Raw genomic sequence first — 20,506 nt, forward strand, 5'->3', positions numbered from 1 at the left:
GTGCTCTCTCTCTGTCTCTCTAAAATGAAATGAAATGAAATGAAATGAAATGAAATGAAATGAAATGAAATGAAATAAAAGTATTCTAATAATTCAATAGCATAGACCTGGGCAAGTATGGTAGATAGAAAAATAAAATAAATTTGAGAGACCCTGTGAAGGCTACATCAATAATATGTTAGTATTGTTTGTATAAAGAGGTGGAAAATTCACTGAAAGATAACAACTTTATCATAACAAAGTGAAAGATATAAAAGATCTACAGAAAATCTCATGTTGTAATTTCCTTCTATTGTTATATCATACATGATTTGAAAAAAATGGAACAGCTCCAGCCTTTCAGTACTATGCTGTAGAAACACTAGTGGCAGTTAACTTACAAAACTCATATTTTCTAGTGAAGGAAGAATTGTTACACGGTACAGAGCTAAGAATGCACCACATGCATGCACACAGACACACACACATTCTCTCTCTCTGTAATGCACTAAGGCAATACTTCCTCATATTTTCTTTTTCTCTTATGCTTTATATTCGTCAATTCACTTCATAACAAACCTGAAAAGTGATGTAGAGATTTCTTTCATGGAAACATATCAGAAGCCATGGAGGCTAAGGAGAAAAGAAGCCAGAGCTAATGACTGTAACAACTTATGGTTCAGAAGCTAGGAGAAAAACAATAAAAATCTGAAATATTTAATATATGAACCCAGCAAAAAAAGCAAACACTAGCTAAATATATCACTTGTTAAACTGAGTTTTATTTTTTCTTCAGTGTTAATTGACTGCATATCCAACCCACATAAAATCAGCTAAGGTCAGGGCATGATCATACATTCTTTTATAGGGGACTAAATATGTATGTAGAATTTTGTGAAGAAGGCAAGTCATTGCAATGAAAGAGTCTGCCTTCTTTGGTTTCTAGGACACTGTTCATCTGCACTAGCTATAATAAAGGCTTGTTATCAACTCCAGCGTCACAAGGGTATGTGGTACAAGCATTATCGATCTATTTGAGTAGGAAGTTAGATTTGGTTTCATATTGGTACATCCACATAAGCAATAAGAACTAATTTGGCTTTACAACCTAATAAGGACTTTGACCCTTTGCAATATGATGAAGATGATAGAGTTAGGGCCTTCATTCAACAGGAAGATATAACAAAGATCAAAATGGATATTGAGAAAAGCAAAAACTGGCTTTCAGAAAATTCTCAGGCTACGGAAGCCTTGCCTCACCTGCCATGAGACTTCCTGAACCACACACAAATCACTGTTGAAATCATAACAAGTTATGAAGAGGTGAACATTTCCCTTAACCCAGTTACTGATTCAAGTAAAAATTACAGACCCAAACATTTCCCAAGATGTCCATATCTTCCTTTCTTTTAATAAAAATCCAAGACAGGGTAGCCCCATTCCTCCTAGGTCTTCCTTTTTGCAACAAGAACACCTAGACATAACACAAAAAAGAATAGGAAACTTGAGACTTGAGAAATGACATGACAATGAGTTCCCTGAATTTTCTTATTGTCTCTTATCTATCCAAAGGAGATGAGGAGGGGCTAATCACCACTGCACTTCACCCTCTCCAGGTGTCATTGGGCTTCTAACTGCCCTCTGGCCTAGTGCCAATAAGAATAAATAAGGCAGTGTGTGAGATGGGGCTGATCAGAACCCTGCCTTCACCCCCTTCCCTGGTGTGTGTGTATCAGGGAGCCAGGGGTGCTGAATCTCTACCCTCAACCCACATTAGTAGGAAGGAATTAATTGGGGCAAGAGAGAACTAATCACCTCTGTCTACAAACATTTCCCGTGACAGCTGAGCTTCCATCCTCACCCTAAAACAATAGAACAGTGTGAATCAGCCCTGTTTCTCTTCTCCCTGGTATCAACATGGCCCAGCGGGAAGCTCAGTATACACCCCCATTCAAAGGTAAGGAACAAGACCATGAAGGCACAGTTCCACTTTCACCAGGAAGACGTCACAACGACTGCTGCCAGGGAAGCTGAACTTCAACAATGTTGCTATCTGCATGGAGGCAATGTCAGCTTGTGCTCCTTTAGCTAGAGTGATGCCAACAGGTCTAAAAGAAAGCTGAACCCCCACCCACCTCATCATGCTCTACACTTCAACTTATCTTCTAAAAAAGATTAAACAGGACCTAGAGTCTCATTGCAAATTATATAAAATGTCCAAATGTCCAAAGGATACAATAAAAAATCATTGATCATATCAATAATTAGGGAAATCAAAACTTGAATGAGAAAAAAAACACTGATGCCAATACCAAAGTAAAGCTGATGTTGAAATTAAGTGACAAGGATTTTAAAGCATCTGTCATTAAAATTTTCCAACAAGCAAATGCACATCCTCTTGAAACAAATAAAAAATGGAAAATCCCAACAGAGACATAGAAGTTACAAAAAATGAAATAGGAATTATAGAATGGAAAAATTCAATAAAAGAAATTTTTAAAAATTGCTGGATGAGTTTAATGGTAGAGCAGAGATGACATATGATGGAATCAGTGAACTTTACAACAGATAAATAGAATTTATGAATCTGAAAAACAAAAAGAAAGTAGTCTGAAAAAAAAAATGAACAGAGTTTTAGGGACCTGTGAAGCAATGCAAAAAAGTTAACATTCATATAATTGGAGTCTCAAAGGAGAGGAAACCTGGGTAGGGCTGAGAATACACTCAAAGAAATAATGGCTGAAAACTTCCCAAATTTAGAGAAAGGGTATACCTACAGAGTGAAAAACATAAGTGGACCCTAAATTTTAAAAAACATGCAAAGAAAACACCATAATTAAATTCCTAAAAACTAAAGACAAAGGAAAAAATCTTGAAAGCAAACAGAAAGAAACAACACATAACCAATAGCAGAATACCGATTCAAATTACACTGGGTTTCTCATCTGAAACCATGAAGGCCAGAAGTGGCACACTTTTCAAGAACTGACAATTTTAAAAACCTGCCAATCATAAATTCTACCTCTAGTGAAGATATTTTTTAGAAATGAGGAGAAAATAAAAACTGTCCACTGAAGCAAAATTAAGATAATTTTCACTAGCAAATCTATCCTTCAAGAATGGGTAAAGGAAGAGGCACCTGGGTGGCTCAGTTGGTTAAGTGTCTGACTTTGGCTCAGGTCATGATCTCACAGTTCATGAGTTCAAATCCCACATCAGGCTCTGTGCTCTCCGCACAGAGCTTGAAGCCTGCTTTGAGTTCTGTGTCTCCCTCTCTCTCTGCCCCTCTGCATGCTCATGCATGTTCTCTCTCAAAAATAAACATTAAAAAAAATTAGAAAAAGAAAAGAATGGTAAAGAAAGTCCTTTAAACAGAAAGGAAAGGATTATAAAAGAAAGCCTGCACCTTCAAAAAGGAAAAAAATAAAATCAGAATGGGTAAAAATAGAGTAAAGTATAATAATTCTTCTCATGAGATTCTTACATCATATTTAATGATTAAAACAGAAATTTTAACATTCTGATGTGGTGCTCGATGTATGTAGACAAACATCTAAGATAGCTATATTCAAAAAGGAGGAAGACTAAAGGGATCTAAGTAGCATAGTAAAACTTGATACCAGTAGACTGTGATAAGTCATCCATGTATATTGCAACCACTAAGAAAACTGTGCAAAGTGATATACTCAAAACCACTATAAGTAAATCAATATGGAATCCAAAGATTTTTAGGTAATTCACAGGAAGGCAAAAAAAAAAAAAAAAGAGAGAGAGAAACAGAACAAGAAACAGAGGAAACATAAATATTAATAGCAGCTTTACTTCTAATAGCCAAAAGCTGGAAACAACCCAAATGTCCTTCAGTGGGTTAAATGGTTAAACAAACTGGTACAACCAACCATACTATGGAACACTATTCAGCAATAAAAAGGAACACACTATCGACACATGTAACAACCTGGATTAATCTCAAGGTAATTATGCTGAGTGAAAAAAGCCAATCTCAAAAGGTTACGTATGGTAAGATTCCACTTCTACAGGTCTTGAAATGACAAAAATTACGGAATTAGAGAACAGCTGGAGGTTGGTGGAGGTTACAGTTGGGGGCAGGAGTGTGGAATTAGATGGGACTCAGGGAGAAGCAGGAGGGAGTTGACAGGGGAGTGGTTTTGATTATAAAAGAGCAGGAAGATTCCTTTTGGTAACAGAAGTGTTCTGTATCTCGCTATAATGATGGTCACACAAAACTACACATGCAATAAAACTGCTTAGAACTAAATACACAGGAATGAGTGCATGCAAAACTGATGGAATCTGAGTAATGGGTTATATTTATATCAGTTTCCTAATTTTGATATTGTACTATAATTATGCAAAATGTTACCATTTGGGAAACTAGGTAAAGGCTTCATAGGATCTCTCTGTATTATTTCTTTTTTTATTGAGATATAATCGACACAATATATTAGTATACCTAAATGTTTTGGTATTTGTATATTTTGTGTATATTTGTATATTTGTGAAATGATCACAATAAATCTAGTTAACATCTATCACCATACATAATTACAAATTTCTTTCTTGTGATGAGAACTTTTAAGATTTACTCTCTTGGCAACTTTCAAATATACAATACAGCATTATTAACTATAATCGCCTTGCTTTACATTATATCCTATGATTTATTTTTTTTAATGTTTATTTATTTTTGGAGAGACAGAGCGTGAGCAGGGGAGGACCAGAGAGAGGGAGGCAGACACAGAGTCTGAAGCAAGCTCCAGGCTCCAAGCTGTCAGCACAGAGCCTGACACGAGGATCAAACTCACAAACTGCAAGATCATGACCTGAGCTGAAGTCAGATGCCTAACCAACTGAGCCACCCAGGCACCCCTATCCTATAACTTACTTATTCTACAAGTGAAAGTTTGTAACTTTTTACCCCCTTTACCCATTTTACCCACCCCACCTCCCACTTCTGGTAACAACCAATCTCTTCACTGCTATGAGTTCAATTTTTGTTTTATTTTATAGATTCAACGTATAAGTGAGATCATATGGTCTTTGTCTTTCTCCGACTTATTTGACTTAGCATAATGACTGACCTGAAGTTCCATCAGTGTTGTGGCCAATGACAAAATCTCATTCATTTTTACAGCTGAATAATATTCATATATATATCTCACATTTTTACTTATCCATTCATCCATCAATGGACACTTAGATTCCATCCATGTCTTGGTTATTGTAAATAATGCTTCAGTGAACATCTTTTATCTTTTTCATATATCTTTTTCAGTTAGCATTTTCATTTGCTTCAGATAAATGTTCAGAAATGAGATTCCTGGGTCATATGGTAGTTCTATTTTTTATTTTGTGAGGGACTCCCATAGTATTTTCCACAGTGGCTGCACCATTCCCAAAATAGTGCACAAGGGTTCCTTATTCTCCACATCTGCAAAACTTGAATAACCATCTTCCCAGACATGAGGTGATACCTCTTGTAGTTTTGATTTGCATTTCCCTGCTGATAAGTGATGTTTAGCATCTTCTCATGTGTCTGTTGACCACCTGTATGTGTTCTTTGGATAAATGTCTATTCAGGTCATCTGCCCATTTTAATTGGATTATTTGGAGAGTTTTGGGTGTTGAGTTGCATGAATTCCTTATACATTTTGGATATTAACCCCTTATCTGATTTATCCTTTGCAAATATTTTTTCTTCATTGGCATGTTGCCTTTTTATTTTGTTGATGGTCTACATTGCTATGCAGAAGCTTTTTAACTTTATATAGTCCCACCTGTTTATTTTGCTTTTGTTGCCTTTGCTTTTGGTGTCAAATCCAAAATATCATTGTCAATATCAATGTTGTCAAGGAACTTGCCTAGTTTTCTTCAAGGATTTTTATGGATTCATCTTATTTTTGTGTTTTTACTCCATTTTGAATTAATTTTTGTGTAAGGTGTAAGATATTGGTCCAGTTTCATTCTTTTGCATGTGGCTGTCCATTTTTCCCAGCAACATTTATTGTAGAGATATTCCCTTCACCATTGTCTATTCTTGGCTCCTTTGTCATAAATGAATTAACCATATATGCACAGGTATATACATATATTTTTAATATGGAATAGTTCACAAATTTGCATGTCATCCTGGAGCATGTGCTAATCTTCTCTGTATCCTTCCTGTTTCAGTGTACGTGCTGCTGAAGTGAGCATGTTATATTATTTCCAGCATTTGCATCTTTAATTTTCTCAACATAAAAATTTTTACAAGTGTCTCTTCCAGAAGACCCTTTATAGACCTAATGCCAATATGATGTTTTCCTCTCATGGGAAAAAATGGGAATAAATTACGGTGGTAATAATGATTCTCCAGTAAATCTTAGCAGGGTGTCTATACATATTTCTCAGAGAGAAAAATTTCACATTATCTCAAGAAATGGAACATAAAATGTTTTCAGAGTTCCTATATAAATTCTCTCTTCAAAAGTTGCTCCACGTTACTTTTTAAAGTTATTGCTAAAAGTCAAAAAGGAAGCAAAGGAAGCTGACCATTAGACCTACCTTAAAGAGGTTAGGTATAACTTCCTCTTTTACTAGAATGCCAGTTTATAGGAAATAATCTTATTCTATCCCTAAAACTTAGGGAGCCAGTTTGGTTCAGTCATGGAAAAAAAATCTTCATGTATTCATCAGACTTATGAAACCACAAGTGAGAGGTGGAAACCAACATGACAATTTATTAATATTGTGTATCAGTGTTTCTAGGAGAGATCAGTAGTGGTCTACTGACCATGGAGTGGTCAATAGAAACGGCTTTGGTTTCTATGTATTTTGGTGTCCAGAGATTGTTACATTGCAAGTTTTAAATAATGTGAATGGGTCTAAACCAAGGAAACTAGAGACCCCTAACATGGCACATCCAATAATGGGACATGTCCAGGTAACAGAGTATTCTTTTATCTCCAGACAAAATGAAGCACAGGTGTTTTTCTAAACCAATGTAATATAAACCAATGTAATATAAATAATTTCATACAAAAGATCATCTTCAGGAAGACATCTGGATAGAAGGAGAGAACAGACCTTTTGCTCTGAGGATAAAATACTGAAGTTTAGGGTCTAAAATAGTTTCTAAAACTGTGATCTGAGGCTTAAGGCTAGGGAGTGAAAGTGATTATATGTGAACTATTTATTATATACAAAATGTATATGTGTGTGCAAATAGTCTGAAAGATGCATAGACTTAACACAAAGAGACAAATGGTAAGTTGACTACACCCATTTTATTTCTTTGTGGTTTTTAAGTCATTTATATACAATTAAAATCAAGCCAAATCACAAGTTAAGTGTTGTTTTAAAACATCACAGGATTCATGCCAGAACTCTCATTTATATTTTTTAAAAAAATAGTTCAAGTTTACTACAAGCCACCATTTTAAAAACCACATATATAAGTCATATAATCACATTTAAGTTAATTAAAGAAAATATATTTCAACTTCAGCGTACTGTAGTAGCTTATTCTAGCCTTAATAGACTTCTATAAATTATGACATTGAGGCAAAAAATGTTGAGAACGTAATATTTGTTTAGGCCTCACAGAGTAAAAATTGTTCTTCAGTCACAAACAAAATCTACACATTTTCTCAATCAATCCACAAACTAGCTGAAACATAGGCATTATTATTCAACTATATAAAGAAGCCAAGATTCAAAGACATTAAATAACTTTTCCAAGGGTACTCATGAAAGACACGCCGGGTTTGATTATAATTCTGACTCCAAATTGTTACTTCCACTTCATTATATATGTATTTATGACCAAAAATATGAGGATCACAAAATATGACTTGAAAAATGCCCACGGAAATATTTTAAGTGATCTGGATAGTCTTTGTTTTTAAACTTGGTTAAGTTTTTCAAAAAAGGTTTCACTCAATTGTTCAAATGCTAAGACCACATTGTCATCTTCATTTTCACATAGTTCACGCAAGGAAACACTGTAAATGGAAATACACAGCATTTTAGTGAGAGTCAGTACTATAAGAAGGACTTTCTCCATGTGGGAAGAATTAAGAAAATCCCATTACATGATGAAATGTTAGAAAAATATGAAGAATGATGATAAGAAACATGTTTATCTTAAAAAAAAAACTTGAATGGAAAAAATAACAAAATAAAGATAACAAAACAGTTCCCGTACAGTTCCTCTTCATGTCAATTACCAAGAGGATTTTAAAGGCCAACAAATTTCATGTAAACCTATCCCTCTTCCCTTCAAAAGCAACAACACAAATTCCCTTCCTTTCTCCATACACCTCTTTAGAGGCTATTTTGTGATTTTTTTTTTTTTTTGGCTACCTTGTCCAATATATACTGAAACCCACAAGTAACTACTGCTAAGAAGGGCAAAATATTACTTCCTTTACCTAGATATGTAAGAAAATTAAAAAAAAAACAGGGTGTAATAAACAGAATAATGGTCTTCCAGTAATATTTATGTTCTAATCCTCAGAAATCTAGGGCCATGTTAGTTTACATGGCAATGGAGAATTAAGGTTGCAGATGGAATTGAAGTTGCTGATCAGGTGACTTTGAGATGGAAAAATTATTCTGGATTTTCTGGGTTAGCCCATTATAGTCTCAAAGGTTCTTGTAAGCAGGAGAGGGAGGCAGGAGAGAGCTCATCTCAGTGTAAGACTTTCCCCACCATTGCTGGCTTTGAAGAGGGAAGGGGACCATGATAAAAATAATGCCAGCAGCCTCTGGAGCCTGGAAAAGACAATAGAGCAGATTGTCCTAAAGCCTCCAGAAAGAAATGAGCTTTGCCAATATCTTGATTTTAACCCAGTTAGACCCATTTTGGATTTCAGGCTTCCAGAACTGTAAGATAATAAATTTGTGTTGGTTTAAACCACTAAATTTGTGGTAATTTGTTATAGCAGCAATAAGAAATGAATATGCAGGTGAAAAGAAAGGAGAGAGGAAATCCACAAATGAACCGTGCAGCTGCAGTGATAAAGTACTGAACACAATCAGGATCTGAATTTTATCAACCTATTGCAATTCCTATTACCTTGGTTTCACTAGAGTTCCAGAATTTTTCCTAGTGTCTTCATTAACCTACTACAAACAATGACCAGATCTGTATCTGTAACACTGAATTTCCTCCTAGTTACAGACCTATAATTATGACACCGACCATTTCCTCTTGAATGATTTCCCACAGATATTATGTGACATATATAAATTCTAACTCACTATTTTTGGTTCTTAGTCCTCCTCCAACCTCATCCTCACTTCTATGTTTCTTATGTATCATTAACTAAAATAGAAATCTTGTTATCTTTACCAACTACATGGCCTTTATTGACAGTTTCTTTGAATACTATCTCATAAATATTTCTCTAATCATCATTAGTTCTATTTCCTTAATTCAGACCCACACCCACTCTCACCTGCATGGCTGTTATAGCCTTTGAGTTTCTGCCACATATATAAGCCATACACATCTCTGTCACACATATAAACCATAGACCCATATCATACTCATGTCTATGCACTGTCTACACATTATTCAAAATATTAAGCCCAAACTCCATAATATGAGAATTAAGACCCTTCTCAATGTATCCAAATTGTCTTTAAAGCTCCTTTAAGCAACTCAGCATCTTACCCCATCCCTATCACAACTCCCATATTCCCCATGCCACTATACTGAGATCGAAGCCAATACCTGACATATCAGGCCCTTTCTCATTTCTGTACTTTGAAAACACTATTTCCTCCACCCCCTTAATATACCTTAAGACTTAGTGAAAAAAATTACTTCATTTGAAAATCTTTCTCTGAATCCAAGGTCAAGTTAGTTGCCCCCTTATCTGTCACCCTAGCACTTATTACCTTTTTAATATCTACAAGTAAGTTTCCTCACACTACACTGTAAGATTATGTTTAAAGAAGGGATAGATTTAATGATTATCTGTATCTGAAATGCTTAAACATATTCCTCAAATCAGTAATGTTTCAATAATTTTTAAAGAAAAAAATGAATGATATTTCTAGGATCAGATTTTGAGACAGCTCCAAAATCTCTGGAGTTTCTTGAGATGCTCTTGAATAACTATGAGCTACTCAAGAAATACACTACATAGAGATACTCAAGAAACTAGAGCAGTTCCCTCTGCTCTAGCATCCTCATAGTTTCATTCTCTGTATAAAACATCCAAACAGGTCTAACTAATCTTGTATCAAAAAAATAAAAAAACAATGACCTAATTAGCAACAACCTCATGAAGATGAAGAGATTCATGGCAAATTACATGTATTCATATATGTGAAGAAGAAATATAATTTTTAAAGCAAGTGATAGAAAAGGGAAAACCAATAAAGTATTAAGGTACATGCAGAACAGAGGCTTTAGGAAGATGTATATTTAACCAGGAAATACATGATGGGCTTAAGGATGGATCTTCTAATAGAGCCTTAGGATGGGGGTATCCATATAAAGTTTGGAATTGTTTGGGTCCCCACAGAGCTCTGTTAAAGATGAAAACAGGAAGCCAATATGAGAGATTAGTGTCAGATGAAGCCTGGGCAAAACACTGTATAAAGCAAGAGAATCCAGAATATGTAAATTGATATATAACCAGGGACCAATGGAGCCCTAAGGGGCCCTGAGAAGTATCACGTATCTGACAAACACTGGTTATGGAAACAGAATACTAGCATCTAGGAATTCCTGAGGTTTTGGAATATCCTCCTATTATGCAGTGCCTGAGGCTAGGGTTCTGGTCTGAATTAAATCTTACATCAAATGGGCTTTGGAATTAATTCTATTATAGAATCAGTGCAACAGGGTGTTGAAAAGAAGCTCTGCAAATTGTTTGGGGAGTTGAAAGGCGTGACATCTAAGAAGCTCAGTGTCACTTCTAAGTATAAGGTCAACAGGGGTGCCTGGGTGGCTCAGTCAGTTAAGGATCTGACTCTTGATTTCAGCTCAGATCGCGATCTCGTGGTTCATGAGTCTGAGCCCTGCATGGGCTCTGCACTGACAATGCAAAGCCTGCTTGGGATTCTCTCTCTCCTTCTCTCTCTGCTCCTCCCCTACTCATGCTCAAGCACTCTCTCTCTCAAATTAAATAAACTTAAAAAAAGTATGAGGTCAACAAACTCAATTTAATTACCATTAAAATTTTGGAAAATATGAAATCAATACTTAAAGTATATAACATACCTGATAGATCGAATGGTGAGTGCAAAATCTTTCAACAACTCATAAGCAGTTCCTTCATTCATCCTAAACAAAATATCATTTTGAAAATTAATAGTATAAAAACATTAAAGAACTTATTTGATACTGAAATTTTGGATTTGTCAATAAGAGATTACTTTCATCTGTCAAGACATGTTTATTAGAATGCCACAATCCTTAAGGATAATTCAATCAACAGGAGTGATAATTATGAATTCAAATATCACAAGTAAAATACGCATAGGAGACTGACCATTTCAGGAGAAAACCAAAGTAGGAAAGTTAAGCTCAGAAGAGTGAATGGGGGCTGGAGAATCAAAAGGGAAGAATCAGACTATTTACTAATGTCACAACTACTTTTATTCACGACAATGAGTCATATTTTTAAAAATATTTAAATATTTAAAAATATTTTTAAAAATGATCAGAAATACATCCGAGGGGGAAGAAGGCAGCAGAGTAGGAAGACCCGAAGCCTGCTTCATCCCATGAATACAACTAGATAACTATCAAAACATCCTAAATACACCAGAATCAACCTGAAGACTGACAAAACAAATTCCACAACTAAAGGTAGACAAGAGGCCACATCAAAAAAGGTAAGAAGCACAGAGACACGGTTTGGGAGAGAAACATACTGTGGCTGCTGCAATGGGGAGGGAGCCACAGGCATGGAGAAGGGCAAGAGACAGACTAGCACATAGGGGATTGTACAAGGAGATGTTTCCCCATACCAACTGGCTTGGAAAATGAGACGGTCTAAATTTCATGAGTTCTTACAACCAGCAGGGCCTAAATAAAGCCTGAAGTTTTAAAGGTCAGTAGCTGTGGCACAGATAGAGCCCAAAGGCATCGGGGCTGCTCTTGGAGAGAAGACAGGGCAAACAGCCCACAGATGCACAGCATGAAAAGAGTTACCTGAAGAGTGGCTGCGGCACACAGTGGGGAGGTTATTTGCTCTCAGAGTATGTTTCAGAGAGGCAGTGTTCACAAGAGACCCCTCTGGGAACAAAGAAACTGGCCAGCATAATTTCCTCCCCCATCCCTCAGCATAGGCAAAGGGCCACCTGCAGGAACCAGCACCATGCTAACAGCTGACACTCGCTACCTAACTTGCTCACACCAAGCCTCATCCCCACACACGCTCTGTTGGAACCACCCTTCCCAGTCATTCTTGCCTCACTCCCAGTGCTGCAGGTACCCTCCCAAAGAAGACCAGCCCAAACCTGTGCCTATACCATGTCTACCAACATAGGAGCTCTTCTACATAAGGCCATTACCGTAAAAAACATGGGAAGTAGCTGAGTTTCCTAACATAGAGCAGGCACAGAGACTTAGACAAAATGAGAAGACAGAGGAATTTGTCCCAAATGAAAAAACAGGACAAGGCCATGGCCTTGAAACAGATATAAGTAACATGTCTGATAGAGAATTTAAAGAAATGATCCTAAAGATACCCATTGGACTTAAGAATGGAAGACATGAGTGAGAACCTTAACACAGAGATAAGTTATAATATATCAGAGATAAAGGGCTCAATAAACAAAAACACAAACATGCATGATGGAATGAACAGCAGGATGGAAGAAGCAGAGGAACAAATTAATGACCTAGAAAACACAGTATTAGAAAGTAATCAAGCTGAACAAAAGAAAAAAAAAAAGGATTATTCAAAACAAGAACAGACTTGGGGAACTTAGTGACTCTATCAAACATAAAAACATTCATATTATAGAAGTCCCAGGAGAAAGAAAAGGAGACAAATGATTTATTTAAAGAAATAATAGCTGAAAACCTCCCTAATCAGGTGAATGAAATAGATATCCAGATCCAAGAGGCACAAAGAACTCCCAACAAAATCAACAAAAGCAGATAAACACCAAGACACAACTAAAATGGCAAAATATAGTGATAAGGAAAACAATTTAAAAGCAGCAAAACAAAATAAAACAGTTACACACAAGGGAAATCCCATTAGACTATCAGGGTCTTTTTCAGCAGAAACTTTCCAAGCAAGAAGGGAGTGGCATGATATATTCAAAATGCTGAATAGGAAAAATCTGTAGTCAAGGATACTCTATCCAGCAAGTCTATCATTCACAATAGAAGAAGATATAAAGTTTCCTAGACAAAAACTAAAGCAGTTCATGACCACTAAACCAGCCCTCCAAGAAATATTAAAGAGGATGCTAAGGAAAAATGAAACACCAAAATTGACAGTATGAAGGTGGGAAACACAAAATCAGTATAAATGAATCTTTTTTGTAAAATACCAGCCAAAGAACTCACAAAATTAAAGTATGAAAATAAGACACCATGTACCTAAAGCATGGGGAGGAGAGGAGTAAAGAATGGGTTCAAATTAACTGACCATCTACTTAAGATAGATGGCTATATTCAGAAGATATAACCTAATGGTAACCAAAAATCAAAACCACTAATTAATATGCAAAGAATAAAGAGAAAGAAAGCCAAATATATCACTAAAGAAATCCATCAAATCATGAAAAAGAAAATGACAAGAAAGAACCAGAGAAAATTTTCAGAAAGAACCACAAAACAAGTAATAAAATATCAATAAATATATATCAATAATTACACTGAATGTAAATGGACTAAATACTTGAATCAATGACACAGGGTGACAGAATGGATTTTTTTTTAGAAAAAGACTCATCTATACACTGCTTATAAGAGCATTTTTAGTCCTGAAAACACCTGCAGATTGAAAGTGAGAGGATGGACATTTATCATACAAATGAATATCAAAAGAAAGCCAGAGTATCAATACTTATAATGAACAAACTCAACTTTAAAACAAAGACTGTAACAAGAAGTAAAGCACCCAAATACATAAAACAGTTAATAATGAACATAAAGGAATTAATTGATAACAACACAATAAGAGTAGGGGGCATTAACAACCCCACTTATATCAATGGACAGATCAACTAAACAGAAAATTGTCAAGGAAGTAATGGCTTTGAATTACACACTGGATCAGCTGAACTTAACAGACATATCTAGAACATTCTATCCTAAAACATCAGAATACACATTCCTTTCAAGTACACATGGAACATTCTGGAGAATAGATCATGTATTAGGCCATAAAACAAGCCTCAACTAATTCAAAAAAGATTAAATTGTACCATACATCTTTTCTGACCACAATGTTATGAAACTAGACATAAACCAGAAGAAAAAATTTGCAATGACCGCAAAGAGATGGAGGTTAAGTAACATACTACTACACACTGAATGTGTCAAATAGGAAATCAAAGAAGGAATAAAAAATACATGGAAACAAATGAAAATGAAAATACATAGGTCTAAAACCTTTGGGATGCAGCAAAAGCAGTCCTAAGAGGGAAGTTTATAGAAAAACAGGCCTCTCAAGAAGAAAGAAAAATCTCAAATAAAAAAACCAAAAAACAAAAAACTAATCTTACACTCAAAGGAGTTAAAAAAAAGAACAATAAGCAAAACCTAAAGCCAGCAGAAGGAAGGATATAATAAAGATTAGAGCATAAATAAATGATATAGAAACTAAAAAAAAAAAAATAGGTCGAAATCAGAAGCTGGGTCTTTGAAAAAAATGAATAAAATTGATAAATCACTCTCCAGAATTATCAAAAAAAGGAGAAAGGACACAACTAATAAAATCACAAATGAGCAGGGAGAAATAAAAACCAACACTAACAAAAATACAAATAATTATAACAATATATTATGAAAAACTATATGCCAGCAAATTAGACAACCTAGAGGAAATGAATAAATTCCTAGAAACATGAAACCTACCAAAACCAAAACAGGAAGAAACAGAAAATATGAGCAGACTGACTACCAGTAACAAAATTAAATCAGTGATCAAAAACTCCCAACAAACCAAAGTCCAATACCAGATGTCTTCACAGGCAAACTGTACCAAAAATTTAAAGAAGAGTTAAAACCTATTCATCTCAAACTATTCCAAAAAAATACAAGAGTAAGGAAAACTCCTAAATTCACTCTATGAGGCCAGTATTACTGTCATACCAAAAACAAGTAGAGACACCACAAAAAAAAGGCCAATATCTCTAATGAATATGGATCAAAAAAACCTTCAACAAACTACCAGCAAACTAAATCCAACAATACATTTAAAATAAATTTCATATTAAAAATAAATAAAATAAAATTTTAAGATTAAAATAAATAAATAAATAAATGTAAAAATATATAAAAAAAGCAATACATTAAAAAATGTTTCACCATGAAAAAAATAATAAAAAAAATAAAAAACCATTAACCACAATCAAGTGGGATTTATTCCTGAGTTGCAAGTGTGGTTCAATATTTATAAATCAACCATATGACATATCACATCAATAAGAGAAAGAATAAGAACCATGTGATCATTTCAATAGACACACAAAAAAAGCATTTGACAAAGTACAACATCCATTCATAATAAAAACCCTGAACAAAGTAGGTTTAGAGGGAACGTACCTCAACATAATAAAGTCTATTTAGGAAAAACCCACAGCTAACATCATCATCAAAGGGGAAAAACTGAGAGCTTGTCCTCTATGGTCAGGAACAAGACAGAATGTCCACTTTCACCGCTTTTATTCAATATAGTCCTGGAAGTCCTATCCACAGCAATCAGACAACGAAAATAAACAAAAGGCATACAAATTGGTATGGAAGGAGTAAAACTTTCACTATTTGTAGATCGTATGACACTATATATAGAAAACCAGAAAGATTCCACTAAAAAACAGCTAGAGCTGATAAATGAATTCAGTAAAGTCACAAGATACAAAAATCACCGTACAGAAATCTGTTGCATTTCTATACACAGGGAGGAAGCAGCAGAAAGAGAAATTAATAAATCAACCCCATTTAGAATTGCACCAGAAAACAATAAGATACCTAGAAATAAACGTAACCAAAGAGATAAAAGACCTGTATTCTGAAAACTATAAAATGTTAATGAAAGAAATTGAAGATGACACAGAGAAGTGGAAAGACATTCCATACTTGTGGGTTGGAAAAACACATAGTGTTAAAATGTCTTTACTACCCAAAGTAAGCTAAACATTTAAAGCAATCCCTATCAAAATACCACCAGCATTTTAACGGAGTTAGAACAAACAATCCTAAAATTAGTATGGAACCATGAGAGACCCTGAAGAGCCAAAGCAAACTTGAAAAAGAAAAGCAAAACTAGAGGCATCATAATTCCAGACTTCAGGTTATATTACAAAGCTGTGGTAATCAACACAGTATGGTACTGGTACAAAAGTAGATCAATAGAACAGAATAGAAATCCCATCAATAAATCCACAATTATATGATCAATTAGTCTTCAACAAAGCAGGAAAGAATATCCAATGGAAAAACAATGGTCTCCTCAACAAATGGATAACAAATGATGTTGGGAAAACTAGACAGCAATATGCAGAAGAACGAAACTGGAAAACTTTCTTACACCATATACAAAAGTAAATTCAAGATGGATTAAAGACCTAAATGTGAGACCTGAAACCATAAAAATCCTAGAAGAGAACACAGGCAATAACTTCTTTGACATTGGCCATAGCAACTTTTTTCTAGATAGGTCTCCCGAGGCAAGGGAAACAAAAACAAACATAAATCATTAGGACTACATCAAAAATAAGTAGCTTCAGGGTGTCTGGATGGCTCAGTCAGTAGAGTGTGAGACTTTTGATCTCAGTGTCATGAGATGAAGCCCCACACTGGACATGAAGCCTACTTCAAAAAAAAAAAAAGTAGTTTTTGCACAGTGAAGGAATCAACAAAACTAAAAGGCAACCTATAAAATGGGAGAAGATATTTGCAGATGACATATCCCATAATGGATTGTATCCAAAATATATGAAGAACTTACAAAAATCAACACATACACACACACACACATATCCAATTAAAAATGGCAGAAGACATAATGGACATTTCTCCAAGGAGGACATACAGATGGCCAAAAGACAAACAAGGGGATGCTCATCATCCCTTGCCATCAGGGAAATGCAAATCAAAACTACAATGGGATATAACCTCACACCTGTCAGAATGGCTACAATCAAAAGCACAAAAAACAAGTGTTGTCAAGGATGTGAAAAAAGGGGAAGCTTCTTACACTGTTGGTGGGAGTATGAACTGATGCAGCCACTGTGGAAAACTGTATGGAAGCTCCTCAAAACGTTAAAAGTAGAACTACCCTGCAATGCAGCAATTGCTTTACTGGGTATTTATCCAAAGCATACAAAAACACTAATTCAAAGGGATACATGCACTCCTATGTTTATAGCAGTATTATTTACAATAGCCAAGATATGGAAGCAGCCCAGGTGTCCATCAATTGATGAATGGATAAAGAAGTGGTTTATATATATATGGAACATTATTCAGCCATAAAAAAGAAAAAATGCCATTTGTGATGACATGGGTGGAGCTCAAGAGTAGAATACTAAGTGAAATAAGTCATCCAGAGAAAGACAAATACCACATGATGTTACTCATCTGAGTAATTTAATAACAAAACAAATAAGCATAGGGAAAAAGAGAGATAGAGGCAAATAAAGAAGCAGACTCTTAACTATAGAGAACAAGCAGATGTTATCAGAGGGGGTGGGGGTGCAGGGATGGGTGAAATAAGTGATGGGATTAAGGAGTGCACCTGTTGTGATAAGCACCAAGTGATCAAAATAAAAACTTTAAAAATATAATAAAATACATCTGCATGAGTGATCTATGAAATATAAAAAAAGTTGATCAACATTTCTCAAGTGTCTGGAGTTTTAAATACTTTAATTCAATAAATACTGTTCAGAATTTTATATAAAATGCCTATTGAATTACTGACTGGTATGACAGAATGTTCCTCCCACATCCACCTGCTCAATGTCTGGGCCAATTTTTCTTCTCCCAGGTCAATCCAAGATGGTTTACCCCTCCTTACTGTTTTTGAAAATGTATTCCCTGCCAAAGAGCTAACACAACTGTCATATGCTCAATCCTCAGATGTGTGAGTTACATACCTTTTTATATACTTCTCTCAGATAATGGTGAGCATGGCACTGTTTGTTATTATTTTTCAGTTTTAAAATATCTCATGATGAATAAAATAGGATAGTAATAAATAAAAACACATCTGTGAGTATGCACAAATATTTATATCTGTAGTGTACATCCTTAGGTCAACTGAGTCAGCCTAAGTCCCAAAAGTATGTTGGTAAACCACAAAAATAACACAGAGTTTGTTATTCCCTCTTGCCATTAATCTACAGGAAAAAAATTCCAGTATATTTAGCATGATTAACCTGTACTTAAAATTGTAAAAGGCTTTGCCTAAAATTCATTAGGTTCATCTGTTAGACAGCAACACAAAGATGGATACGTAAATAGAACCAAAGGTAGAGGTAGAAATGAAAGAGAAAAATGTAGACACAGACATGAATGCAGACATGGAGACAGAAATAAAGGTAGAAGTAGAAATGATTAAAGAACAAGAGAGAGTGGGGGGATAGGTGAGGATAGACAAAACATACCTGTTGTCCTGGACTAGTCCTGTCAAGGAACCATGTTTATAGAAATCAAGTGCATAAGCATTAAGTGGCATTCTTCTTCCTTGGTTATCAAATATCTTTGACCACAGCACAGGAGCCTGAGTGTGATTGATACCAATTGTGCGCAGAATGACCTAAAGAAATACAACTTTTACTGTTATTTATGTATAAAGGAAGTTAATGCTTTCTTATATTGTGCTTTGTAGTTCTTTTCCTTAATCAACATTTTTGAAGCATACTCTTCATGGTGAAGGAAGAGGGTGTCTTTCATACACACTGGTTTGTTGCTGTCCTAAGTACACCCAGATAATAGTACCTATGAACACTGTTAACCTCACAGCATACTCTTGGCAATTTCAACCTTCTAACCAGTAGAATAATAACAAGACTCACTAGGAAATAAAAGCTAATTAAAATTTTTTTCATTATCCTAATTTGTACAGGAGATACTTTGTAAAGAGAGTATCAGAGAACTGGTGCCTTGTTTAAGAGAAGAGTTCAATTGAACTCTAACAATTGTTAGAACACAATTACAGAATAAAAAGGAAAGGGAGAAAGATGTAGGGGGATAAGAGAAGAAGGAGGAGAAGGAGAAGGAGAAGGAGGAGAAAGAGAAGGAAAAGAAGGAGGAGGGGGAGGGGGAGGAGGAGGAAGAGGAGGAGGAGGACGAAGAGGAAGAAGAAAGAAAGAAAGAAAGAAAGAAGACGACAATGAGGAGGAGGAGGAGGAACAGGAGGGGAGGAAGGAGATGAAGAAGTAAAAATAAAGAAGGAGGAGGAGGAGAGGGAGGAGGAGGAAGAAGAAAGGAGAAGGAGAAGAAACAGAAGAAAGGGAAGGAAGAGAAGGAAGAGGAGGAGGTGGAGGGAAAGGAGGAGGAAAAGGAAGAAAAAGAAGAGGAAGAAGAAGGAGGAGGAGGAGGAGGAGAAGAAGGGGAGGAGGAGGACGAGGAGGAGAAGTAAGAGAAAGAGGAAGAGGATGAAGAAGGGGAGGAGAAGGAGGAAGGGGAGGAAGAGGAGGGTGAGGAGGAGGGTGAGGAGGAGGAGGAAGAGGAGACAGAGGAGAAGGAAGTAAACACGCCAATAGCTTTTGATGTCTGCTCATTTTTTGAAAACTGTATAGGGTCAACAGGAAATCTAATATATTAATCAGTAAAACTACTTTCTAAAATAATATGGTAGTAGCTTGGGAAGCTCTTTTATTATTAAGAGTTTTGGAACATTCTTGGGACACCTGGGTGGCTCAGTCAGTTAAGCATCAGATTCTTGATTTTAGCCCAGGTCATGATCTCATGGTTCATGAGTTTGAGCCTGCCATCAGGCTCTGTGGTGATGGTTCAGAGCCTGTTTGGGATTCTCTCTTACCCTCTCTCTCAGCCTTCCCCCAACTTGTTCTCTATCTCTCTCCCAAAATAAATAAATAATTTTAAAAAAAGAGTTCTTGGATATTCTTATTCTATTATGATCCAGAAGACAGTTTTGACTGCAAAAATCCAGAAGATTTACATTCAAGGGAAAATGCTGCACATGTATACCAGAAATTTGCAGCAGCCCTGTTTGTAACAGTAAAGACTAGAAAAAAACACAAACAGTTTTTAATAGGAAAATAGATCAATGGGTTTTTTATATTCACACTCTGAAATATTATGAAGTAATAAAAATAAAATTGAGTTTCACATGACAATATGAATGAAACT

At 35.4% G+C, this 20,506-nt stretch overlaps 1 protein-coding gene and 1 non-coding gene across 2 annotated transcripts in view; both read right to left on the reverse strand.

Moving 5' to 3' along the window:
- Positions 1–6,093: 6,093 nt before the first annotated feature.
- On the reverse strand, positions 6,094–6,195 carry LOC125924131 (U6 spliceosomal RNA). Its single transcript, XR_007458304.1, has one exon. It is a non-coding gene; the product is annotated as a U6 spliceosomal RNA (small nuclear RNA).
- Positions 6,196–7,252: 1,057 nt separating this feature from the next.
- The window catches only part of LOC125923189 (probable ATP-dependent RNA helicase DDX60), a 101,838-nt gene continuing 88,584 nt past the window's right edge, over positions 7,253–20,506 (reverse strand). Inside the window, exons 35-37 of the mRNA XM_049631296.1 lie at positions 18,796–18,947; positions 11,219–11,281; positions 7,253–7,982 (exon numbers count right to left, since the gene is read on the reverse strand). Coding sequence (XP_049487253.1) covers positions 7,883–7,982; positions 11,219–11,281; positions 18,796–18,947 — 315 coding nt within the window. The 3' untranslated portion in view covers positions 7,253–7,882. The remainder of the gene's footprint in view (positions 7,983–11,218; positions 11,282–18,795; positions 18,948–20,506) is intronic.

This window comes from Panthera uncia, chromosome B1 (assembly GCF_023721935.1).
Source record: "Panthera uncia isolate 11264 chromosome B1, Puncia_PCG_1.0, whole genome shotgun sequence".
Lineage (NCBI taxonomy): Eukaryota > Metazoa > Chordata > Mammalia > Carnivora > Felidae > Panthera > Panthera uncia.